The 26,595-nt window shown below is 43.4% G+C and overlaps 1 protein-coding gene across 2 annotated transcripts; it reads left to right on the top strand.

Annotated features, from left to right (window-relative positions):
- Nucleotides 1-26,595, top strand: LOC142590288 (uncharacterized). Of its 2 annotated transcripts, XM_075702285.1 has the most exons (10): nucleotides 3-186; nucleotides 2,099-2,280; nucleotides 8,429-8,467; nucleotides 10,554-10,586; nucleotides 14,039-14,138; nucleotides 15,772-15,878; nucleotides 18,982-19,029; nucleotides 21,350-21,385; nucleotides 21,781-21,925; nucleotides 25,675-25,764. In XM_075702285.1, the coding sequence occupies exons 1-10, from the start codon at nucleotides 117-119 to the stop codon at nucleotides 25,677-25,679; spliced, it is 765 nt and encodes a 254-aa protein (XP_075558400.1). In that variant the 5' UTR covers nucleotides 3-116; the 3' UTR covers nucleotides 25,680-25,764. The 2 variants fall into 2 exon arrangements, with proteins under 2 accessions (XP_075558401.1, XP_075558400.1); XM_075702286.1 differs by lacking the exon at nucleotides 21,781-21,925 and having other exon boundaries at nucleotides 1-186; nucleotides 25,675-26,595.

Below are 26,595 nucleotides of genomic sequence, written 5' to 3'. Positions count from 1 at the left end.
AGCTGTTTGTTCTGTTTGGCGGCTGCCCTTTGTTTCTTCATAAGTAGATCTTGAACAAAAGAGGAACGAAGGCACTCATTCTTGGCGTGAAGGTTTCCACCGGTCTGAGTCAAAGCATGAGTGTGCTGGCTACGCTCGTCATCGCGACAACTCTGACATATCCGTTCGCCGTTTGGGCCCGCGATGGTAAGGTTACCGTCTACTGTTTTTGTCTACTTTCTTAGTACACAAGAGACATCTCTCTAGTAAAGGCTTTGAGTGTAGGTGCCGTTTTTAAACAAGACGGTGTTATTTCACTGCTGTAAGGTGACATTCAACGTTTTGTCACGCTGTCTTGCGCATTGACTTCATTTAGTGTAAAAACTACTCACTAAGATGTACAGTTGTCTGCATATCTTTTTTGTGTTACAAGAGAAGTGTTTTTTTAGAGGCAATGCATTTTGCTTTGTATTACTTATAAAGTGCGTGCAATGTGTTGCATTTACTATAAATAAGTTACAAATATAAGGTTTGTGTTATATGTAAGAACATGTAGTTTACGCAGTACATGTAGAATCAGTTGCATATGAAATATATCGCATTATTTGATACATTGTACAACGTAGTGTGCTTGAAAGACCCTGATCAATTTGAAGCCTGACATAGGCTTTGTTTGTTTCACGGAAGCAAACATTGTTAATGCGCGTAGAGAAGCCTGAAGTTAAAGAAGCACTTTATTACACTACTGTTATGTCTGCAATGTATGCTTCGTATATTAGCTTGATTAGCATAAGACTGGCAGGTCTTCATTTCGCGTAGCTTGCTCCGGTGTAAAATAAAGGGCAAAACTAAGTTTAAAGACATTGATGGGCCCCGAAAGCTCTCGCACTCACCTTTGTTTTTGGAGGCTGAGAAAACGTGGCACAGTTATACATTGGGTCAACATCGTAGGACGACATGGTTCGTCACAGGTGTAGATATGAAATATTAAGTCTGTACAAAACGTCGTAGAAACGTAATTCCATAAAGAACACAAACATACTGAAGAGCTTGTATAGACATGGGATTTTTTTTGCATTCTTTAATCCTTCTGACATCTCTTAACATTAACAGTGCGTACAATTGCAAAATACCAGTCAATATTTCTCAGCTATGCTCTAGCTGACCCTATTTTATATCTGTCACATCCTTTTTCGAGTGTGCTTAAGGGCACATTTTATGTGCAGGCACTGCCACTTCGACTTAAGATGTGGTTTAAGGCTATGACACTTTCAGAGCGCCAAAAAAAGTGACTACTGAAGATTTGTGGATGTTTTCTGTGAAATCTGAACGACTAGTTCGAAAAAGAAAGTGCACTGACGCCGGAGGCTCTAACTATTAATTTTCATTTCACCTAATGTTTTATTATATACCTCCGTTACTTAATGAAACCTGAATCATCTATGAAGTCATGTCCTGAATTAAATTTCTCTTTAGATATGAAACATATGTTACATCACTGGGTCACACATATTATTGTGGTCACTTAGCTTGGTATTCAGAAGGTGTTCTAAAGGTTACACTATTTTTGTATTTGTATACTGTCTCAGTAGTCTCATTTGAAGTATCCAACTGCCTTATTTAGCCAGGTAAGACATCTTCATCCTTCATTAAACTCTTTCGATCTACCACAACTTTGTAATCGAAGTGCCATACATTGTTCAGAGGTATTTTTTAAAATTTGCTATTGACACCTGTCTCCCGGAAGCAGCATTCTCTTTTTTCTTTCCGTAAATTTGGTCTTCAAGGCCACCTGGGAGTACAATATACTACTTCTTGAGAAAATGGTCACCTTATTTTTCACATCGCTCTTTGAAGAGGTGTCGGTAATCTCTTTAAGCAGTTACAACCAGTGCTACGACGACACCTCTATCGGGAGGCGATGAAAGCCCTGCTACAGGGAACTCTGAAATGGATCGAGTACTAGAAGTTCTCCGAGTGATTCAAGTGGTGCAAGCGGTGAGGTCATCTTGTGCAAGGAAAACTACCGAAGCTGTTCTTTATGTACGAGTACTACGGATGATGTAGATTTGACAAGCTATATAGCATTTTGCGAATAACACTTAAAATTTCATTTTAGGGGCCCCTACGAATGAAGGCGGCATTTCAAGTGCGGGAACGACAACCCGTTCTGAGGAGACCACAGCTGGGACGACAGTGCCTGCGAACAATGTCACCACCATGGCTCCCGAAACAACAAGACTTGCTTCAGATGACGGCTGCATTGAGGGCTCGATTCCCAATGTTATGAACATTGGGCAGGTAAAACAATAACTTCACCACTTATACGCTTATATTCGCTTCAAACTTCGAACCAAGGAGACATGCAAGGCTAGTGTGGTTTTTTCGATAGCCTGCCAGATGTAATATCGAATGAAAATTTAGGAATGTAACGAAACACTAATGCCGTTATCTGAAAAATTCGAAGGAGCATTCTTATTTTCCTCCCACTCCCTTCTTAACTTTGCCGCGTGATTTCTCAGGTGGAACAAAATAAGACGATAAGCTATACGAACATAGAAATTACACAATAATATAATATCATTGCCTAAAAAAACTTATGTACTGTGAGAAATGTGAATCTACGAATTATCAGCGGCGAATTGTATTGTAACAACAATGCAACAATATAGTGTAACAATATAGCAATATAACAACTCAATGGCAAGAATTTTCGCACCAATTTGTCGATGTCTTGTGCATCATTTCATGAAAACTGTGATGACACAATGTTTTCACAATGGTATGCTGTCACATTTGGCGTTGGAAGTATCGAGTGAAACTGATTATTTGTGCAAGAACCCAGAATATTTATGTACAGTAGAATTGTTGCCCTTTAGATGATAAGTTTTCGAGAAAAGAAAGCATTGTTAAATCGACATTGAATGAGCTCTGACTGTAGTGGTGTGTTATGAAAATGGCAAATGAGACATGATACGAACAGGCATCATACAGTTTCCATGCGCGCAACCAGTGCTTATTTTCTCGTAATTTGTTAATCTATTTGAATTTGCCCCCTCTCATAATTCAGAAATATGCTTCTCCATAAAGTATCTTTTTCTTTACGGTACTGCGATTATCATATCGCCTGCGATTATCCTTTATACGAAGTTTACTCTGAGAGATCTAGTTTGCCGCAAAGGTGACATTGACATATTCTACCGCGCATAAAGCAGCACCTGAGCAGTAGGCAGTGAAGTGGTTAATGGATGAACCGCCATTAGCTTTCCTAACAGCACGGTGGAAAAATTACGCATAACACGTAAGGGAAAGATCTATTACCATTAGCTCACACATTGCATTCCACCTATATAGGGTGGACATGTCGTCCTGCTATCGAGGCAGTTGTAAACGTAGATAAAACCCAGGCTTTGCTAGAAAAGAAAAACATTACATCAACATGCAAAATGGTGAAGGTGGTTATCGCTGGGCCTGCTTAAGAAAAGAAAATTTTGCACTCACGAAGTTTAAACTCACTCTATATGGTTGGCCGAACCAGATTTAAAGCCAACTTATAAAAGTCACTGTTGACGGTTTAGCGGTTTTAGTACAAATTTTATAGGCGTTTGGATGTGCTGCACAATTTAATACAGCTATTTATACAGGATTTGGCCGTGAAGTAATGAGACTGGGTCGGGTAAAAAGAATTTGCTCGTCCGATTGGTACGTATTATTAAAATTCTTCAAGATAGTCTCCTTGGGCGCCGGTACACCGCTGCCAAAGCGATTCCCATGCTACCAAGGCTCCCTGGAAATCAACTGCCGTAACTTCTTTCAGAGACCTTCTGACAGCCCTTTCGGTGGCGGGAACATTGTAGAAACGGTAACCTTTCATGCGTGTCTTGTGCTCTTGGAAGAGGAAAAAGTATTTCGGGCTCAAATCGGGGCTGTACGGCGGCTGCGGCAAGGTTGCATCCCCTATCCGGGCTAGTAGGCGGTCACCGCGAACGCGGTGTGGGTGTGGTGCTTTTGTTCATCACTAAACACTCTTGGCACCAATTTCGAAGAAACCTCCCGCATGCTGAAATTTTCAGAAACAATTTTGTGAACCGCGCGTTTTGCACATGTCGAAGCCTTCGTCGATTATTCTGATACTCAAGTGACAGCCGGAGTCCACGACATTTTTTTTTACTTCGGCCACATTTTTGTCGAACCCACTCGTTCAAGGGCCTCCAGATTGCTCCATTTCTTCAACTGTCTCCCGTCCGCTCCCCAACTCACTGAACCACCGGAAAACCTGGGCCATCGACAGGGTGTCGCCTTTGTAAGCCTCCTTAACCAGGGCAAAGCGTCTCGGAAGTGGTTTTGCCCAGGTGAAAGCAAAACTTAACCGCGTACCACTGCGCCAGGGAGCGCTCCATTTCTGACGTTTTCTGCCGTGTCAAAAACTCTAAAGCAGCTTTTGCGCCACCTCAGATCCTCAGTGCGTGAGAGTTCCGACAGCATTGCCGCCCAGTACGTTACTTAGCCTAGAACCCAAGCCAGAAATGCCGCCTTCGGGGTACGTGCTACGGGCGCCAGCAGCGCCGCGTGGCAGGCAGTCTCGTTGCTTTGCGAACAAACCCTGTCCTCCATATTCAAGGATAAGTGTGAGTTGGAAAGTATTTGTGGATGTATTATTTATCAAAAATATGCGTGAGGACAATACGAGTGAACCATGGAGCCAGTCAGCAGAGCAGTGTCCTGTATTATTGCAGCCGAAAACCCTTGAACCACTGCATCGGCTTTTACATCATTATCATCATCGTCACCATCACAATCATCATCATCATATTACATGCCCGCTGCCAGGGCGAAGGCCTCTCTGAACAATTTCCGATTACCCACAAGTTGTGCCAAGTTGTGCCTGAAAATTTCATAATTTCATCCTTTCACGTAATTTTCTGTCATTCTGGACTGCGCTTGCTTTCCAGTGGTACCAACTCTGCAATTCTAATGGACGACCATCTATCTTCCTTACGTACAGCATCACCTGCCCAGGTGCACTTTTTTCACGTGAATATCAACTAGGATAAGAGCTGCACCCATTCGTTCTGTAATTTGCTAAGCTGTCTGCCATTCTCTTAGCGTTAAGCGTGACATTTTTTCATTCAATAACTTCTTGCGTGGTCCTTAACTTGCTTTGAAAATTTTTTGTTAACCACCAAGTTTCATCTTCACGTGTTGGTACCGCTAGAATGCAATATTTGTACACTTTCATTTCAAACGTTAGCCGGAAGCTCCCGGTCATGCTGGGCTAATGTATACCGTATGCGCTACAACTAATTTTTGATCTGCTGATTTCCTTCTCAGGATCAGGTCCCCTGTGTATAAATCACCCAGACAAACGTACACCTGCGTTAATTCTAGAAGCTGACTGCCGATCATGACTTCTCGGTTTCCTACAGGCTACTGGACATTGCCTTTGTCTTCTGCATATTATTCTTCAACCCTACTCTTACACTTTCACGATTTTGTCCCCTTGTTTGACTCAGTTCTTGACAGCTATTTTCCACTTTTCTCGCACAGAATCAAGCTGACTGGGAAGTGTTTGTAGACGTTTCGCAATACATTCACGCACTTTCCAGTATTTCTTGAGCGTCTAGAACTGCTGGTACCTCTACTTAATCAAATGTCTTTTCATTTTTCATTTGCTTTATCGCGCCCTCGCCAATTATGTCGAACACATACACATATAACAGCATCGTTTATGCACATATATTTGCCTATCCAATTAGCGGAGAAAGATAGCGACGTAATTCGCAATTTCACTCAGCATAGATGGACGCCGACAACAAAAGTCGGTAACGGGAGAGGGAGAAAATGTTCTTAGATTATTACAAAAGGTAGCTCGAAAACAAAGCGAAGCTTGTACTTTCAATTCCGGCACTGTGATCTTTACCTAATACGTTTGCATTGCTAAATGACATATGTTACCAAGGCAAACACTTATTAGGTAATAAACCGGGCATTTGTTCCACTAATTCCGTGCGTCGTTCAAGCTGGAAGGTATTTGAATGTGTTGGCATTGATGTTACACGCGAGTTGGCAGCGACAAAGAGAGGTTAGCGCGCAGAGCTAAAGCACGAGTTTTCGCATTTAGTTGCAAAGGCTTGGCATCGAAGGGGGAATGGCTAGTGGAGCACTTGGCTTCTCGTTGGCCAGCATGTCCCTCTATTTCTGAATTTCATGCATTAGTGTGATGCAGGTATTCTGGGTCAGTGCGATACATATATGCGGCGAAGATTTCTTTTTACATAAATGAAAAAGAAGAACGCTTGGTTTTTCAAAGCAACGCTTTAGATCTCAACGCTTTCGTCGTCGTTGGTGCGCAGGTAACGTGGATTGCCCAACCTCTGAACACAGTGGGTGTGCACACCGACTGTGCGCTGGAAGTATTAAAAAAGAAAGAGTTTTCTGTGTTCTTTGCAAATGTTTCGGAGAACTTATTGCGTGAGTGCTGCGATTTCAGTGCCCCACACCACATGTTTTGTTACGCAACACAAGTGCGAAATCGAGAGCAGGAAATATTTACTGCTTGAGTTAGGTGACACCCAGATGCCGCAATTGTGTAGCATTTGGCGATAAATTTTCTTTACATCCTCCATGTCTAGCCAACGGTGACGTGCATGGATATAACAAATCACTTGTCCGGAGTGCACGTTGGATAATATCTCAAAAATTGACTGGTTGCTCCTTTATAAAGCCTAAATCCTTACGGGCAGTTGAGAACATATTGTCACGTCGTGGTGACGTTGAAGAACACAGTAGCAATACTGTGAACGACAAAACTAACTTTTATTGGGCGAACGTGTGCCCACAAAACAGGCTACACCTATAGCACAACGATAGCGGCGAACACGGTCGGCGATCGTCGAAAATCTGCTCAGCGGGTCGAGCACGTCGGCTTTTATACAGCAGTCGTCGAACGTTCCAGAATAATCGTTGGGACCCGCGCGCCTTCCACAAAGTTCTACACAATTCGCGTCACGCGATGAAATCAGATAACACAAGGTTCGGCGACAACAGACAGCGGGTAGAAGCATTGATATCTTTCCAGAATCTTCAGATACATGTAGGCGCGTCCCGCGCTGTGCGATAACTAGGCATGTAGGTAGGTAGGTAGGAAACTAGGTACGTAGGTAGGATAACTAGGTAACTATCTAGGTAGGAAATTGAAGCGCAGGTGAAGGCAGCCGTGCACGAGAGGGCACACACAGTGACAACACGATTTCTTTAGTGAAGGGAAAGGAAAAACCAGTTGATTTAGTCAATTAAATCTGCCCCCCCCCCCCCAATGTGTACTCTACTTCACTAAACATAAGGAAAAAGGGTATAATACTCTAAGAATACAACGAAGCAGCAGAAATGATGAAAACCAAGCAAACGTGGCTGAAAAGAATTAAGGAATGAACAAATGAATAAGGAGCCTTTATTTATTCGTATCTTCACGAAATCGGGAAACTAAGTCCCGCTGGAGTTCGATACATGCAAGATCACATAAATAAGCTTGGTAAGACTAGGCTGCGGAACATAGCCCTGAGGAGGGCTGTTTTTTCTTTTTTTAGAAGTACGAAGGCATCTTGCAGCGCCCGGCCCCTACACCCGCACCGCGCCCCTTTTTACGCCTCTCTGTGTGCACGCAAATACTGCTCGCAATACACAATGCGCTGGGTAACAAAACAGCTGAAGATACATACGAGGTGGCGATGTGGCTAGAATTGTGGTCCGAGATAGTATGGGCGCACAAATAGGAATTATCTCTCTCGTTCTAGTATACTTGAGCATTTGAACCGATCTGTACATAGCTGTAATTGGCATTGGTTAGCAAGCACAGAATTATGGAATCTCTAGAATGCCGAGTCGTGTGCGAGTAACAAAGCATAGTGTTCGAGCAACATTAGAAAAAGACAGTAAACGTAAAAAATTATTGCTTTAATTAAGTATAACATAGCCCCATCAGCCGCTAGTGCGGGTGGTGAGGAATTCCAGCGCCAACGACTCAACTTTTTTTCTTCTATTTCAGTCCTTTTACAGGGAGCGTATCCTCTTTTTAGAGGCTGTTTTTGTACTGTGAATTTGCACAAGAGAGTAGGCAAGTGCTTAGTTCCATTGCTTCGTTTCTTGCGTTACTTTTGACAATGTCATTGGAGGAAAAATATTGCAGTTAGTTGATCTCAGTTATTGAAAGCTTATTGCGCAAAGCTTGTCAACGAAGTGCGAGTTGCTCACAGAAGCTTCTTGGTGTTTGTAGTTAGCTTCAAACGAAAACATATAGTTTGTCGACGTGTGTAATAATTGTTTTCTTAATGTGGTAACAAAGCGCGAATAGATACTGATTTTTTTTTAATAGATGGCCATAACGACTATTTCTGCTTCGGTATCGAAGAATGCTTTAAATGTTTTAGTTTTTCTTCTTGCTTATCTGCAGTGTCTTGGAGATGACCTCGACTTGTGCTCTGGTAAAAAGGTAGGTTCCTTTTATTGTGCCTTGTTGAGACTGTTCGATTAAAAAAATTTCAATAAAATAATATTTCTACTGTTCAAGTTGATTATTGCTCAGTTTCCTGTATGGTTATCGAACTCGTGGCTCAGTGGTAACGTCTCCGTCTCACACTCCTGTATGGTTAAAATCTGTCTTTCCTTATGAATATAAAGCACTTGGTTTTGTTTTAGAGCAGCAACTTCAGAAACATCAGTGCCGCTGCATAGCTACAACTGTAGGTGATTTTTAATTTGTGAAAGCATTGCCGTCCAAGTTGGAAGTTGTTATATGATAACTTCCTGTTTATGGCGCATGAGTTACTTCAATGTATTGTTGTTGTTGCCCATTTCAAGAATGCTATATTTATTATTGACCAGGGTGTGGTTTATGGTTTCATTGCACTCGTAATGAGAAACTACTAAACAAAAATTTTCTACCTAGATCAGATATATTTCACAACGTTGACGGAAATGCACACGAAAGCCTGGCGCCTGACGCGTGATGCGGTTGTGTAAAAGTTTAATTAACGCTCATTCGGAAAACTAGCGCCGATAAGAAAGTATGGTGCCAAAGAAAGCCAGTACATAATTTAAAACAAATATTTGCTTGTTGCAGAAGAGAACGTTTGGCTGAAGACGTACACTGCGCGCTTAGGAGAAACAGCCCCTGTCAGGCCATATGGCCTTTAGCTCTTGTTTCCTCTTTCTGTAATGAAGAAAGAAATAAACTTCAAACTTCAAACACGGCTGAAGCTAACAGGACAAAATTACAAAAAACGAAGAGAGGCGCTAACGAGAATGTGGGGATAGGGACCATAATGAGATAACACCATAAAAGGTGGAAATTAGCAGTAATTTATAAAAAAAATCGTAGTTTCACCCGCAATGCGAAGTATCAATGCGATAGGAAATCAGTAGACAGCTATACGAAGAAAGGATAGTAGCTTTATCGCCCACTTGGAAAATTCGCTTACTAACTGAATTAAGAAGCATGGTTTCAGCGCGCCTAAGCAAACATGAACACATTACACTCGATGAGCGGGGACACTCACTGTCGAAACGGCGGTGTGAGCAAGCGCAGAAGCAGCAGCGAGCGAAGTGGCTTTAGGGCGGTCTATCGCTTTAACAAAGGAGCGGCGAGAACACAGCGCGCACAAAGGTGGGAGCCACCTGCAGATCACTTTCAAGATACGTAGTGGGCGACCGCGCGCGGCCGTGCAAAGTACGCACTTGTTGGCGGAGTTTAAGCCGCCCCACTCCCTCCCGCGCTGTCTACCAGCTTTCCTGCATATATGGCGCGCGAGATTGAGCCGAGATCGTCAGCTTCTCGCGCGTGCTTTCGCTCACACATACAGCATACGATGCGCAGCGACGGTGTTATCGCCCGTGGACTTTATACAGAACATCACGGCGTCGGCGACAGTGACGGCAAAAACGCGCGTGGAGTGTCCATATAGTTACTATCGCGATAAAAAGAAAGAACAATAAGCCTCCTTCGAAAACTCCCGTGTTTGAGGGCATTTGATTTGTAATGGACTTGAAGATGGATGTCGCAGCCAATTCAATATGTAGAAGAACAGAACGTGCAAAATTTACGGAACTATTTCTTGCTTTTGGTAAGAAATAAATAATTGCTGATGCAAAACTAGCATCGCTATTATTCGTGATGAGCTGTTCAAAAAAAATAAAAAAGAAAACGAGTGAACGCATCTATAGATCTCACCAAATTTCCAGATAAGCACTATGCTAGCCTAAATTAGTCAGATAATGAAAAGAGTAGATGTTCATAGAGAAGCGCATTTGTGTAAATAAAAATATTAGATGAAAGCTGCGATGCGCGTAAGTGATTTGGAGGGCGTTGTATTAGTGCAAGTGTTGTATAGACGCTTCGTCATCACGTAACAGAAGTCAAAAGCTGATGTAACGTGTTCATTGGTAGACCGCTGAATAGGTGACGCTCAGCGCATCATATTTTAGAAGCAGTATATTCTATACTACAATCATTTCTGCACAAAACTGAAGTCTTTGTGTTCAGGAGTATTTCTGATATCCCTGTCAATTTTGGCTTCCAGACGGCTGCGCAAGCCTACTTGTCACTTGTAAGGGTAAGTTGACGCTTATTGACAAACGTTAAAATAGCTTGCACGGATTTCATAAATCATTTAGGCCCATAAGTCGCTTTTTGAAGAAGGTTACACACGGCGTAAACTACCACAAAAAACGCTCCTTTCTGTCACGTTTCGCTTAAGTTGTTCGAAATTGCTGTAAAAGCAGGACAGATTTTTAAACGAATTCTTGTTTACCAAATCAAATCAGCTTGAGTGCCCAGCAACTTGAATAACTTAACGTAAAGCTTCAGACGACGAAGGTGCAAGGATGGTGACCGCGTGCACTACAGGGCTGTACGTCGATAGCTCTACTGCAGACATACCGGTTTTATGAGCTTCACAGCTGTTGTAACCTCTGTGGAATTGCTAATGGGATATTGTGATCAAAGATTTAGTGTTCACTCTTGAGCATGCATCGCTTTCAAGAACGTGCGTTGTGAAGACCTGTTTCAGAGTGCACTTAGTACAAATAAAGGAGCGCTCGACAAAATGCCTGTCTATCAACAGAACGCACGTGCTCAGCAGCGAATATAGCACGTGGGGATGAGGTGCCGGTGCGTTCTTTTCTCTCATCTCGCGTAGTGTGTCGCGGTGAAGTACTCGTCCCGTGATCATACTCGGTTATGGTGGTGAGCGGAGGCTTGTGGCATCTTATAGTGAAACTTTTTGCGACTAAAAGGCAAGGGAGCTAGTGATTGCTTTCACACAGCGTGCTCCGCGCTCGCGTTTCTGAGAAGTCCTCCTGTGCATGCATGAAGCGCGGACGACTGCGTTTGAATTTCTTTTTCCTCTTCGCTGTTCGCCACTTAGGATGATAACTGTTGCAAAGTATCTCTTAAAATTTGACCTACGTTGTTAATCTGTCATGCCGAGGAAACATGCCCCACTAGAGTTTCAGAAGCTTTATTTTTTTTTTTTACTTGGATGAAACGGGACGGCAGCGCCACCGAATCTTCGCGACGTCACGATCTGTTGCTTGATGCAATTTGACAGTTTTTTTGTGGCGTCGCGGAGGTACATATGTCACACTCAGTACTAATTCACAGCGGAGGCTCGTAGAGGTCCCGGGACCAATTTGGTCGCGAAGTAACCTGTCTCAAACAGTGTTAAACGGTCACTTATTTCTCAAAGTGACTAGTTTGGGTCACTCGCTCGGGGACTAATGAGTTTTTTACTGACGCATCTCGCTGATCTCTTTCTATCTCTCTTTCATTAGTGACACGATTTAAGTCACACAGCTGGTGATCAAATCAGCGGTGCAGGAGCATGGCGTCTGTGTATGCGGATGTGTATTTTACGCAATGATGAAGATGCGAACTGACGTGAAGGGCAATAATCGCGACGCATTTCGGTGTGGCGAGAGGCAGGTTGGAGTTCCCATTGGTCGCCGTTCGCTCCTTGGTGGCCAGTCACAGTCGGTCACACGACCGCTGTAAATCGCCGGCATGAATGTGTCTTTGCAGACCGATTTCTCAGCTGTTAGCTGCAGTCTCAACAAAAACTTCATGTCACTATCGGAGCACAGTGCCGTAGGGTACCGAACAATGCTTTATGTAGTGATTTTGGACGCATGAATGGACTACTTGGGACAAATGATAGCGGAACAGACAAAAAAGAAATACTGATGATTACGATACTCCCTAATGCGAAATTTGAGTGACGTTTTATACGCCTTTTCATTTCGCGATGTAATGTCTGGCACGGACAGTTAGTTTGCCTCGCGCGGTGCGTTGCAAACGGAGGCAAGTCAGGCGCGAATGCCTCGCTAATCGCAAGATCGCGGGAGGCAGCGCGTGGGTGACGCGTGGGTGTGATTCAGAACAGCTGCCGCAGATAGACCGCCGCTCAAGCAGTGCTTTGTTTCCACATTAGGTATCAGTGAATGCGCTCGCGGCATGACTTATCGATGGGGAAATGAAACAAGGGCAGCAAGTACCAAAACAAGCATTTCAGTCAGCACTAATATGAGTAGCAAGCCAGTAAGACTGATTATAGAGTTCTACCTACAATAGACATTTCTTTGCTGATTTATTTGCAATTTATTTACGAAACTGCTTAGATCGGAGCAGAAAGTCAGAATTCAATGTAGAAAAGAAAAACACAGAAAAACATTTCCTAGACTTTCCTAGACCAGCCATGTATTAGAGCGCGAAAGGGAGTGTTCTTTCCTGTAATGTTGAGTAGGTGATGGAGAAATGTGTCTGTATCAAAAAAGAATTTATACCAGATTCGCAACCGAGGCGCACCATGCCTTGGTCAGGCCGCATTACCTATAGATGTGAGCGCTAGCAATTTCTTTCATGAGCTATTAGTGGCACTACATCGAATGACACTCTTGTTTCTGTCGCAGTGCTTCCAGTTCACCTCCTCAGACGGGCGGGGACAAATTCAAAGTAAATCAGAAAAAAAAAAGAAAAAAATTGTACAGTGCGAAATTCAAGGGTTTCATTAGCTTCGTTAGACATATCAGAGCATAAGTTTAGTTACAAGTCAAGTTACTGAAGTGTCTGGAATAATTAGAATTAATTAGTAATAACCGATTACGGCACAACAAAGCACAGAATCATTGACTTTAGAGACCCTTCACGTGAGGACGAATTTGGCGAAATTTCTGGAAACCGGGAAGTAGAGAGCGGATGTAATGACGTCACACACAAGAAGGTGGCATGATATTTAACCGGGTAATCAATGGAAAAGAGTTGCCTGCCACAGCCTGAACGTCTTTCTAGCAGAGCGGATGTGACGTCACTGCTCCCTCACTTTTTTCTCTCCCGGCGGGCACCTACGCACTCGCTCGCTCACTTGCAACAGCTGCGCGCGCGCATTCGTTACATGCTCTGACGTCACCACTGGAGAGGGCGCGTAAGGCGCGCATCGTGCGTCACTCGCTAGGGGGCTAGGCCCCACCAGGTGGCGCGCGCTGCGCTTCGTCCTCCTTCGCTCCTCGCCCGGATATCGCGCCAGGGGAAAGATGTGCGCTCGCTTAACCTAAACAACATCAACGCCGAGGTGCGAGTGGAACTAAGAGACACCTAAGTCAAAGATTAGGGTCGCATGCCATTTTTTCAGCGCTGGAGCAGCAAAGATATTTTAGTAAAAGAAAGAATCATGAAAGAAAAAAACTGCCTATATGCCGTCCTTACACGGAGTCAAAGTGGACCACCGGTCGAAAGAAAGCAATATTGCCTCTCAGTTTACAGTCACAAAAGGTTAAAAGCTGCGTCAAGAAAGAAGAGTAACGATTTTTCCTTTTTCTATAATTAAGTGTCCTCATAAAGATAGCATCTTATGTGTTAAAGCAGCTACAAGGATCGTGCATGGCTACGAGACACTAGGAGCTCTTTCTAGTAATGATAACAAATAAATAAGGAGTTTATAACACAGTAGTCAAACCAGACATTCTTTTCCATAGCCGTTTTTCAACGTTCTTGTGGTTTGGTATATTCCAGTGCACAGCAAGGGGAACCTTCAAAAATATGTCTCCGTTGAACAGCTTCATTGCTTTAAGAGACATCTTCACCGTTGTGATCAACAGGTTTAACCCTAACTGTAAGTTGTTTATCTAGACCGTTCCCATGTAAAGGGTCACCGTCCTAACGTAGAGCCTGGTAGAACATTTTCGAGAAACAAAGAGCCCATTGCTTTTCATATGCCCCCCCCCCCCCGCCCCTGTTTGCAAATCGAATTGTGAGTTTATATAGCCAACGTAGTAGGATTGTGTACGCATTCCATAAATTATGTACATGATGCACGACTGTGCACCACATGGTCGAGCGGTCACTAATGATCGCTCGACCGTACACTTTTCAGCTTTCTGACGAGAATCGCTTCCTACTTTTGTATATATATATATATATATATATATATATATATATATATATGTATACATTGTATCCAGATTATTGTTGATGCTGTGGCCAGTTATAGCGAGACTTGTGAATTACAATGGGCGCGCGACGCCCAAGGGTCTGTGGACTGCAAAAAAAATGAAAAAAGAGAGGGAGCAATAAGCTGAAAATTGACATTTTTAATAGCGAAAAGTTATTTCGATGGCAAGGTGGCAGTGGAATATATTTTCTTTCTGTTGCCTTTAAAGGATTTTATTAGGTTTTGTTCGCATGCATGCAGTCGCGGGGCACTTTATTGTACTTCGTAGGTTGTCTGTCAGGCTTGGAGAAAAACCTTTAGGCAGGGTACATTGACCAACAAAAAGCTGGTTTAAGGATTTTTAGTTATGGCCTAGAGGTTTCTCATTTACACTTTTGCCCGGAATAGAATAATTATGTTGAAAACTGCTAATAACAAATGAAGTAATTAGGCTAAATACAAAAACTAATGTGACTTGCTCCAAATGACAGGAAACAACAAAGATTTTCGAAAAATGCAGCTTTATTTAGCAGGTCGATAGAAGGTGCACTTACACAGCTTTCACCACTCCGATTGATAGCTTGTGCCTCAGTAATGATTTCGCACGTGTTTTGTTTCTCTGTGCCTCACTTGCACAGGATGGCACGCTATCTTAAAACAATAGTAGTCGCGTGAACACGAGAGCTGCTTCTTCGGCTCCAAAAAACTTCGCAGAGTGTTTCGGTTGACAGACCCGAGCCGGAAGTCTGCAGTTGGATGTTCCAAAAGACATCGAAGTCCTTTTGTGGATTGGGAAGAGCCATTGGTGTACGAGTTACCGCTATCCTGCGATAAGAAGCACATAGGACAGACAGGACGATGTCCTAATGACTGCTCGAGAGAGCATCCTTTGAATGTGAAGGATTAACGTGACGGTCCTCTGCCTGCTCAATGCCACGAATCGGCGGCACTCCTTTGTTTGGTGTTTGTGTGGTTGTGGCCAGGCACCGAGATAAATATCTGCACGCAATTATTGAGACATGGGGCTAACAGTGGGAGTGGTCGAAGCTGCGTAATCACTCCTTCTATTGACCTGCTAGATAAGGAAACGGCCTTTTTGGAAGACTTAATTTGACATTTTGATCGCTTCGCATGGTGTATAAGGTTTTCTTGTTTATTTTTCTGTGAATACATTTGTCGAAGTAGCGCAGTATCTGGTCCAAATCTTCCTTCCGTCCTTGTCTGCTGGCTCTAAATATGTTTTCCAAGGGTCATTCAATCTTTTTTTAGTTTAGTCCGCGATGTTCTATCTAATTCTCATATCTCTCCGTTTCAGTGGCAAGCTGGGTAAGAAATATAAATTTCAAACCCGACGGCAGTGATTTGAGCGACAACATATGCCGCGAACCGATCAAGCTTGGCTTTCCCAACAGCCTAGGAAAGGTAGGTCGACTCGCAGTTTCTAAGGCATAGTATTATTGTTTGACACACAGACAGACAGACAGATGGACGGACAAACGAATATATATATATATATATATATATATATACAAAGAGAGTGATAGAGAGAGCGAGAAGGCTGGGAGTGTATCCAGTTGAGCGTTTCTGGTCTGCTACTGTGCAAGGGACTCATGGGGGAAGGCACAGAGAGAAAGATACAGCTGCAATGTTGATTGTACACGGTGGATACTTCGTTAAGCGGCTAGACACGGTCATTGTTTTTACTTGTCTTTTTTTTTGTGGCCAGCTGCATGAACACGACCTGCGTAAATGTGGTAACCTAGCTAGAACTATCACAAACGTAAACATTTTTTAAAGCCAAAAGCTACTTATTGTAGATCAGTTTGATAGTTTAGCTACAAATGTACTTTCCTATATTTTCAGAAAGGCTATGAGTTTGTCAATATGTCTGCTCCTCTGAATAGAAAAAAAAGAATTAAGTTAGAAGGCAACCCTGATGATATATGCATTTCATCCGAAGTATTTCTGAAAGCATAGACGACGCAAATGTTTGGACACACTTTTCATTTCATCAGCGTTTTTCTTAAGTGCTATTCTTCAGTCGACTGGAAGCGGCCTATGCGTATTCAAGCACGCAGCATACTTGCAAGTGGCTAAATTGGCCATTCTGATAAACACGTGGCCAATCACACCAGCACGTCGCGCAGTGGGCGCTTTTACAGGTGTGCTTAGGTTGGCGCCAGACGGGAGAACTGCTCTTTAGCTGGATTAGAGAGCTCCACATTGATATCCACGTTCATACGATAGGATGAGTAACGGGTTGATCATTACAGTTACAGCATGGGTGCCAAGAGAAAGGAAGCTAAGTTGAAGACTGCAGAAAACTTGGTGGGGTGATGAAATTAGGAAACTCGCGGGCGCAAGTTGGAATCAGTTAGCCCAGGACTGGGGCAATCGGAGATCGTAGGCGGAGGCATTCGTCCTGCAGTGAACACGAAGTTAGCTGATGATGATGATGATTACGTTGGTATTCCCCATGAAGATGGTGGGGAGCTTCCTCTCTCTCGAGAAATACAAGTCCGTTGCGTGTCGCCACGTAGAACGCCAAAAAACGCCCTCTCGGGTTTGTCCGCCTCTCTCGGCACGTAGCTCGCCTGAGCTCTCCGAACCCTAATTAAGCAGCACCGCCTATTCCTGGCAGGCGCACCCCTAACGGTGGGAGGAGCAATGCGAGCGAGCGAGTTAGGGCGCCAAGCGGCGGCTTCTCGATCTGCACTATCTCTGGGATCGGCCCACAGTTGGCGCACACAAGACTAGATGAGTAGGTTCTTCGCATGTGAAAATCAACAGATCCCCCGGATATGTGACTTGCGGAGATGGGTGTTAAGATGCTTGCCGATATCATGATGAATACGATAATGATGGACCTTCAGAACATGACTCGCTACCCAATATGGGAGATGCAGTGCACCCAGGTAATGAATTCAGAAATATTAGGCAGGAGAGGTAAAAGTGCGAATAAAGCAATTGTGTGTAATTGAGAAGTGAGAGCAGATGAACGCGCCATCATATCTTAAGACAAATAAATAGATTAAGCGAACAATTTATAATGGCAGAAATTTCAAACGTTTACAAAATTGGTTCTAGGGAATAAACTAAGAATTAGTATGATTTACGTTTTGTCCCTTCAATTATATCACACATAGTGACAGAAACTTTCCTAGTACTAAAATGCATTTGTGAAGCCCAAGGAAGAGTTATACCCACATGCTTAAATTCAAGCCTAGCTTATTAAGCAGCTTGACTCTCTTCTCTGCGTTTAGACCCACCTTGCTTGATACACATCATTACCCCTATTCGGTCCCTTCAATTTCAAGTTTTTTCTCTGGCATAGACTGTTTCTGTTGCCGACTTTTTCACTTCCTGCTTGTTAATAATTTACACCACAAGAAAAAGACAACTAAGCAAACGAACAAGAAATAATGACAACAGTGTTGTTGTACTGCCTGTCTCTGTATTTTTTTTCGAGGTAAATCATGAACCTATTCCGACTTGCCCACCATTTCATTCTTATTAAGTATCTTGCCGCTGGTTCTCTTTGTCTATGGGGGCACATACCCCATCGAGCATGCTCAGTGTTCCAAGTTGTCTTTTCGTGCACTTAATGGCGCTTACCCAGTTGCGCATACCCAGTGGCCCAAATTTTCTATTCCGGAACATACTCAGTGGTCATGTTGCCTGTAATGCAAAAGAGCAACCATCAGCCGCAGTCCTGGGAAAGAAGGTTGTAGCACCACCACAGCGACGGTAGCGCTGCAGAGGCTCCCACCTAGCGCGAGAAAACAAAATTATGTGTAGGGAAACGCTGAACGTTGTTACAAAAAGGAATGGCCTGATAAAACGGCCCGCACAATAAAGAGGTATAAACGTATATATACCATCCAGGCGGGAGTCGCTACGGTGGAGGTAAAAAAGGCAGGGGCACCACAGTAACGGTGGCGCTACGAGACAAGGAAAGCTTGGATTTAGCACAGGCTGTCAGAATACAGGCGGTGCGGGACAGCATGTCCAATGCATGAAAAGGAAGGTGGACTAGCTTGTTGACCGCGCTCAGCGCATTCCGAGGGGATACTTATTAAATGTAACTATGCAAATGGCTAAAAAAATTAAATTATGGGGTTTTACGTGCCGAAACTACTTTCTGATTATGAGGCGCACCGTAGTGGAGGACTCCGGAAACTTCGACCATATGGGGTTCTTTAACATGTACCTAAATTTAAGCAAACGGGTCTTTTCGCATTTCGCCCCCATCGAAATGCAGCCGCCGTGGCCGGGATTGGATCCCGCGATCTCGTGCTCAGCAGCCCAACACCATAGCCACTGAGCAACCACGGCGGGTCTATGCAAATGGTCAACAAAATTCGTAAATTTATTCGTTGGTGAAATTTCCAGTGGGTATAGTCAATGTACGGTTGTTCTGTACCAAAATAATTGATTGTCTATTCCAAGGAACTGCTTTTGAATCATGGGGCACAGAATGTGAAGCATCCATTTAGGTACAAACTGACTGCGCATCTCTTTCTAGTGCCTAGGAAACACCTACAAGTTGTGCGAAGATGGAGAAATGGTTGATGTGAGTAGAATGCTTTGTGTCATTCATAACAAGCGTCGAAGACAAATATATAGTATTCTGCGGAAATACGCAAGGAGGCGCAAGTGTCATAAAAATAAAACACTGCGATTTACCCGACAGTAGCACGAAGCTGCAAAGGAGGTGTATACGTGTTTCTTCAAAAAAAAAAAAAACCCTGGTTGGCACCTGAATAAACATTTCATCAGGACTAAACATTTTCTTCATTCTTCTTTTCATAAAGAATGCCTACGGAATTCCTTCTTCGCTTTGGGTATTTAGAGTGGAGGAAAAATTTTCGCTCTCGCAAGTTTTGGGAGCTTACACTTTCACTAAGGTCAAGGCAGCACCTGCTGTGGAGTTGGACAGAGAGCGCTTATCTGACCAAGTGGAAATTATCCCTTCTGTAGCACCTTCGAATGACCCGCATGTTCGATTAACAATGTCGTTCACGCGCCAACTGATGTAAGTACACGCCGACGCCTGCAGAGCAAACCTCGCAGAACGAGCTGCTGGCCTGAAAGAAATTGTGACATCTAAAGGCAAGGCCTGAGATCCACATACCTACTGAGTGGAACTGGCAGCTCTACGGAGTGATTACGGTGTGGTGGTGCAGTTCATCTCAGTTCAGAGGCCCTCGGGCTGCGTCAGCAACGGCGCGGCCCAGGGGTGCCGCGAGTGAGCTGTTACTGCACCGCTCATTCCCCGCAGGGCCCGATCCCTCTCGCTCATTCACGCCTAGACTTGGAGCAGAGGCGCGAAGGACGCAAATCTCAAGGATAACGGGTGTTCAAGTTGAGGGGACTCAGGGGATCAATTGCAATGCATGCTCACTGACCTGGAGAAGCAAAGCAGAAGAGTGGGTCTAAAAATTAATCTGCAGAAAACTAAAGTAATGCTTAACACTCTCGGAAGAGAACAGCAATTTACAATAGGCAGCGAGGCGCTGGAAGTCGTAAGGGAATACATCTACTTAGGACGGGTAGTGACGGCGGATTCGGATCATGAGACGGAAATAATCAGAATAATAAGAATGGGCTGGGGTGCGTTTGGCAGGCATTCTCAGATCATGAACAGCAGGTTGTCATTATCCCTCAAGAGAAAAGTATATAATAGCTGTGTCTTACCAGTACTCACCTACGGGGCAGAAACCTGGAGGCTTAGGAAAAGGGTTCTACTCAAATTGAGGACGACGCAACGAGCTATGGAAAGAAGAATGATAGGTGTAACGTTAAGGGATAAGAAAAGAGAAGATTGGGTGAGGGAACAAACGCGAGTTAGTGACATCTTGGTTGAAGTCAAGAAAAAGAAATGGGCATGGGCAGGACATGTAATGAGGAGGAAAGATAACCGATGGTCATTAAGGGTTACGGACTGGATCCCAAGGGAAGGGAAGCGTAGCAGGGGGCGGCAGAAAGTTAGGTGGGCGGATGAGATTAAGAAGTTTGCAGGCATGGCCTGGCCACAATTAGTACATGACCGGGGTTGTTGGAGAAGTATGGGAGAGGCCTTTGCCCTGCAGTGGGCGTAACCAGGCTGATGATGATGATGATGATGATGTTGAGGGCTTCGCTCTATGCCCGCCCTCTACCCTCGGGGCTTTCTGGGCGAGCGCAAGTCCGAGTGCAAAAGGCTAGGACGGATGCAGCCCTTGCTGAAGACGTCCTGACCACGGAGTGAGCGTACCATCAGAGGACATGCTAGGACAACGAGGCAGGTGAAGAGACAGATTATAATGAGACGTCATCGCCAGTGACGCGTATCAGGTTTGACACCGGTGCCCGTTACATGGTAAGGCGCCTACTGTCCGATGGGCCCCGTGTCCAGATAGTGAGACCGAAGCACAGCAGGCGTGACATTACTTTACTGGAGACGTGGACTAAGCATTGCCTCGTGCTGTTGCCCAGTAGACTATAAGCATTTAACTGTAATTTGTGCGCGTGGTCAGCTCTGCATGCAGGCGAAAAGTGCGTTATTTTTCTTTATTTATTCATTTCTTTCCATGAACTACATTGAACCTAACAAACCCGCTCAGACTACTGTGCTATCATTCTTATTGAGGTTCATTATATCTGTATTGTGCATTATTCTTGCGTATATTCTTAGTAAAATATAATAAACGTGCTAGCTTGTGAAGTGAAGTTGTTACCAATGGCTGAAGGAAGCCATAAGTAATAAAGTGGGCAGGTACATTTCATTATCTACCGTTTTCTCTGGTTTATCACTTATTGACTGTTTCCTTCTGATACTAACTTATCGTTGGAGATTGACGTCGATGTTTCCTGTTCTTCAGCCATTATAGCTAATTACTTTATCCATCCAGGTTCCATTTACCATGTCATTCGCTGCTGCAGTAGCGGTAAGTGCAGATAACAAATTTTTGATAAAGCTGACTTTCGCTGCTCATCCAAATAATTGCTGTTGGAAGTAAAATGTGCGTGCCGCGTGGGAAGCCAAGCGAATAAAAAAAAATTGCGTGCAATAATGAAGTAGGAGCATGCGATAAGAATTATTGCTTATCTGAGTCTTTATTTCTTTAATTCTGATTGGGGGGGGGGGAAGGGGGGGGGCTCCCTACCCGCAGTCTTGCTCATAGTCTACTTGTGGACACTCTAACGTTTTGCCAAAAGCTTTTGCCTTCTCCAGCGTATGGTAGAGAAATAATATTTCTCTTATATTTTGCTTAGACCACTTGCTGGTTGTAGCGGCTCATATCTCGGTTCCCACTATCGTTGTCTTCTTTTGGACACGCAGTGTGGATTCACCGAGCTTGCGACCACAGCGCCGATAGACACTTTCCGCACCATAACCTGCGACGTTATAAAAGGCTCTCAAGCCATGTTCGGAGTGATACCATTCATCGGAGATTCGACTTATGAAATGGCAAAGGGTATATTTTGTAAGTATTGGTAACGCACCCTATGGAAGGTGCTACGTTTAAGTGAGCTACAATGCGTTTCATGCATAGCAGGGTACACTGTGGAGGCTAACGCAAGTAGCACGGTCATAGTAGTCAAACTGCGGGCGCTTCACAGTGAACATGTTTTTTACCTGCGAGCACGTGTACGGGGTTTACTGTGCATATTACAACTGTATTTTGGACGCGTATGGTTACGTAAATATCGTATGCTTCGCGCGACCTTGTGTACGTACAGCGTATACGACTCGTGCACTTTTTGGTCGCAAGCGCCGGTGGCGCACTCTAGCCGCCGATAGCAGAGCCGCGCGACTACGCTTGCTGTATGGGAAATAGGTTCGGGCATGGCAAGCCTTCCCTAAAATAGTTACGCCACATTTTGCGACGTAAGTGCATCAGACTCAGTTTTACAGTGCACCACTTGACGCGTTCCTTTATCGCGCATATGTGACGCATCATTTCTAGCTGGCGTATAATACGAAAATCAGAGAAGAAATACAGTGCGAATATCCACTTGAACAGAGAATATATATACTTCCGATGTTAAAAAGAGCGTCAAATGGACGGATATACGTGAAGTGATCCAGCATAAATCTGTTTATTTGCATCATATCGAACTTGCAATGGTGATAACAACTGGATATCGAACAAACTGACTTGGTTTCTAAATAAGAGATGTATGGAAGCTGATGGCATATTCTACATCTTGGAAGCGACGCGTATAGTGACACAAATGAGGAGGATGGTCCCAAAGAGTGCGCGGTATCCAGTAAGGTGCTCGGTGAAGGAGCTTAGTATATAGTATTATGAGCACCGCACATTCATTTACAAGGAATCTGAGCCTGCATAGTGGAATTGGGCAAATACTAAAATGCTTTACCTAAATTTGCCTGAATTGAGACGATTTCTTACGCTACCCAAGACGATGCATGCTTATATTTGCACTTTAGAAACAGTCGTGCAGATGTGGTGTCCAGCAAGCATTCGCGCAGAAACTGGGGCCGAATTAACAAAGTTTGTCGCTCTTATGTATGTGCTGTTTACCGTTGGCCAGCCGCCTTTGCATATGACATGTCCGACACCACCAGTGGCTGCCATCAACTCTTAAGAGAAGTTTTAGTATAAGAACTTCGCGAATCGGGCCGCTGGCTACAACTTGCTGTAGCGAAAACATTCAGAGGAGCCCTCGCTCCCAATTTCACTAATTCTTGAATCGAATACGAATGCAATAATTAAAAATTTTTATCTGATTCGAAAGCAAAAATTAATGCACAACCTCTCGAATAAATGCCTGGATGTCTCAGTTTCGTAGCGTAGGCTGTTGTGTATGAGACATATCGTACTTGAGCAAGTACCTCGATATTTTTTATATATGTGAGTGCATGCGTGTGCACGCGTCTGTGTTTGTGTTTCATTTCTTTATACGTGCATCCCTTCATCACTTTCCTTTCTACGTTATTGTGTCCTGTTACTTGTCCAGCAGTTTACGTGCTGTACGGAACTATATTTGCTTTCGTTGAACTACCCTTGCTGTCTCAAAACATGGCTCATACACACTAGGAAAAAAAGAAAAAAAAGAAAACACATTTAACGTACTGAAAATTGTACACAGCAAGGAACGAAAAAAAATCAATCAGAAGGGGCCGCTGCGCAATTTACGCATAAAAAAATTTTGTTGGAGCTTACATCACGAAAATAAATAAATAAATAAATAAATAAATAAATAAATAAATAAATAAATAAATAAATAAATAATGAAAATATAGGAGGCTCTGTACCGTTGTCAGCGTAGCCTTCCTATCGTTTCAACAAACTTATGCAGAACAGCTACATAGCATCTATGTCATGCGCCACTGGAGAATAGGGCTGATGTTCGTAGAGTTAAATTACTAATTGGTAGTACGAAAAACATTCTGTATGGGGAGGCGAAGTGGCCTTGCTTTTGTAATCTTTTATTTCTCTATGGCTATATAAAACGCTTAGAATCTTGGTATGGTCACAATTCATCGCCACCATGTTATGGTGATGATAATGATGATGGAAGCATTTATTCTGAAACGGAGGGATTTGCCCACCAAGCTCGTTCTGTGGATTTTAGAAGTCTGTCTAGATATCGAAATACTTTTGGACAGTGAGATATATTGTTAATACCGCAAAAAAAAATGACTTTATTGCAGTTTTCCTTTTCTGCACCCTTTAGGTTCTTCCGCAATACGTGGAACACTGGCAAGTTCAATGGCGGCATTCAGGGTGCATTACGGGTGATAAGTTCGCGTCTTGTATTTGAAACTATTTAATTCAAGAGTCTAAGCACACAAAGACAGAAGTTATCTCTTTTACTGCTCTATATATTATATGGTTGCACGACATTTGAAGTTTCGCAACTTCCTCTGCGGCATACTTATGACATGTCAAAGTGATAAAGTAACAGAGGGCATAATTTCAGAAACATTTTCTTCATTCTGAAATGACGAAAGAAGCCCAATGCTTCAAAGAGTTCTTGCAGCGCAAAAATTTCTGATTACGCTTGCACTGATACTTATGTGTGTTCTGAGATTCCCTCTCGCATTTGTCAACCGAGTTCTGGGAGCATGCTTTTAACTCGAAGTGTAAAATCTATTTTGCAATGATCAAACCTTGTGCCAAGTTCAATTGTGACTAATTCTAGAAGCGCTACAAACAGTAGTTAGATGTTCTGGTAAACTGCCATGCGATGCATGAAATTGATTCTCTTTCTTCAGGGATGTGCGGCTATTCGTTACTTTCAAAAAACAACTAAGATATGGTTTTATTCAATTAGATCGTCAAACCGAATTGTGATTGTTTGATTACGCGCTGGAATAAAAGAGTCATTATTTGAAAATACGAATATTTTTCGAATGTTTTTTTCCGAACACGCTACGACGGTAACTCCACACGATCTACCATTAAATTTAAGGAATAAAATCTCACCTCCATTGGACGTAACGTATTTGAGCCCTCGATGTACGCATTCTATCAGTCCTACTTTGCCGGCTGACAACGTTGGCTCGCAATGAAATTTTTTTAGGACGTGCGTCATTTAGCAGTAGATATTCATTCGGTGTCATTTAGAGATGCAGCACCTTTGGCCTCTCTTCACAATAAATAAGAATACGTTTAACTGCGGCATACTTCATTGTATAGTGGCCCCACTTGCTCCACCTATTCGAACTAGAGAATAAGTGATTTCTTTATTTTGTTGTGGCCACAAACTACATGTATATCTCGTCGCGACAATATACTCTAGTATTATTTAGACCCCAAGGTTACGTTTATAGTACCTTGATAAAGCATGACCGTTTATTCTCAAAGGAGCCTTGAGCTTCCCAACACTCTGGTTGGTTGTTTCTAATGCAATTCCTATAATGCACACTTTGATATGCGTAGTGTAAAAGAAACTTTCTGTTATGGATAAGATGTCAAGTTCTTTTGATAATAATGGTAAGAAAGCTCTACATTTTCCGCAAAACGTTGAAAATTATATTCGATTTCTATTCTGTTCATTTTTGTCACTCGAAGGTCTCGAAGATTGCTATTCGCAGACTACTTGATTGCCAATATTATATCTCTGCACAAAAGTGCACGTTCAAATTCCGAGAACGGCGTCTGTGAAATGTGAAGTTCATAACAATGTATTTTTCTGTTTGCGTGAATGCATGCCCGATGCTGCACTACATCATTTTTACACTTGTTCTTTTTTCTTCACACAGGTTAATCGACCTGGACTATACCTTGCCATATTTATGAAAATTGCAATCCGTAGATCCAAGAACATTTTGGCAATCAACCGCTGCGCCCATTTTCATGCCTGTGCAATTACTCCTTTCCGCAGTCATATAAAAAAGTCGCATTGATTTCGACAACAAATTATTAGGCAGCTATACACAATATGGTTCGTCGTTTTATCAGGTGAACATATTGCTGTGAACAGTTGCTCGCCAACTTAATTAGTAAGAATAGCGTCACACACGTAAACAAAAACATAAACACATTTCACTCGATGACCGAGGACAGTTGCTGTCAGACCGCTGGGGAGATGAAGGACAGTAGCAACAGCAGCAGTGAGCGGATTCCCCTTCGTGCTGCCTCTCGCTTCAAAGCGAACTAGGCGCGCGAGAGCACAGTGCACACGAAGCCATCACCTGTCTCTGCAAGACTTGCCTTCAAACCCATCGCAGATGACCTCCAAAATAGGAAGGGTGTGGCCGCCCTCAGCCACGCCGTGTGCAGCGACTACCGGAGTGGATGCGGAGATGTGCCCTGTCCTGACAACACCTTATCCTAGCTCACTGCACCGCAGCATCCGGCAATAGCTCAGTAAGACTTCGGTGTGAATCCCATAGCATACACACTTTATTATTGACGATAATGGACAGAATACCGACTACACGTTTAATGTGCCTGACAGGGGCAAAGAATGCTTCGAAGAATGATTACACATTTACTGCTATCACACACACATACACACATACACACGCACGCACGGACGCCTGCAAGCGAGGAAACAAATGCGGTAACGGCTGTACTACATCTTGCTAGTTAAGGATGCAACCGATTGTAGAATAAGAATCTGCATCACTCTGTGCAACTTTGTTGGCTTCTTATATGACTAATAAAAATTGGGTCCCTTG

This window comes from Dermacentor variabilis, chromosome 8 (assembly GCF_050947875.1).
Source record: "Dermacentor variabilis isolate Ectoservices chromosome 8, ASM5094787v1, whole genome shotgun sequence".
Taxonomy (NCBI): Eukaryota; Metazoa; Arthropoda; class Arachnida; order Ixodida; family Ixodidae; genus Dermacentor; species Dermacentor variabilis.
Note: the sequence above shows the minus strand (reverse complement) of the source record. Positions and strands in the feature narration are given on the sequence as shown.

Bases quoted from the DNA above. Each gene is read 5' to 3' on its own strand.
- LOC142590288 (XM_075702285.1), top strand. From the start codon at position 117: ATGAGTGTGCTGGCTACGCTCGTCATCGCGACAACTCTGACATATCCG. The intron at 19,030-21,349 runs GTGAGTAGAATG...TTATCCATCCAG, and splicing joins AAGATGGAGAAATGGTTGAT to GTTCCATTTACCATGTCATT. The intron at 21,386-21,780 runs GTAAGTGCAGAT...TTGGACACGCAG, and splicing joins CATTCGCTGCTGCAGTAGCG to TGTGGATTCACCGAGCTTGC.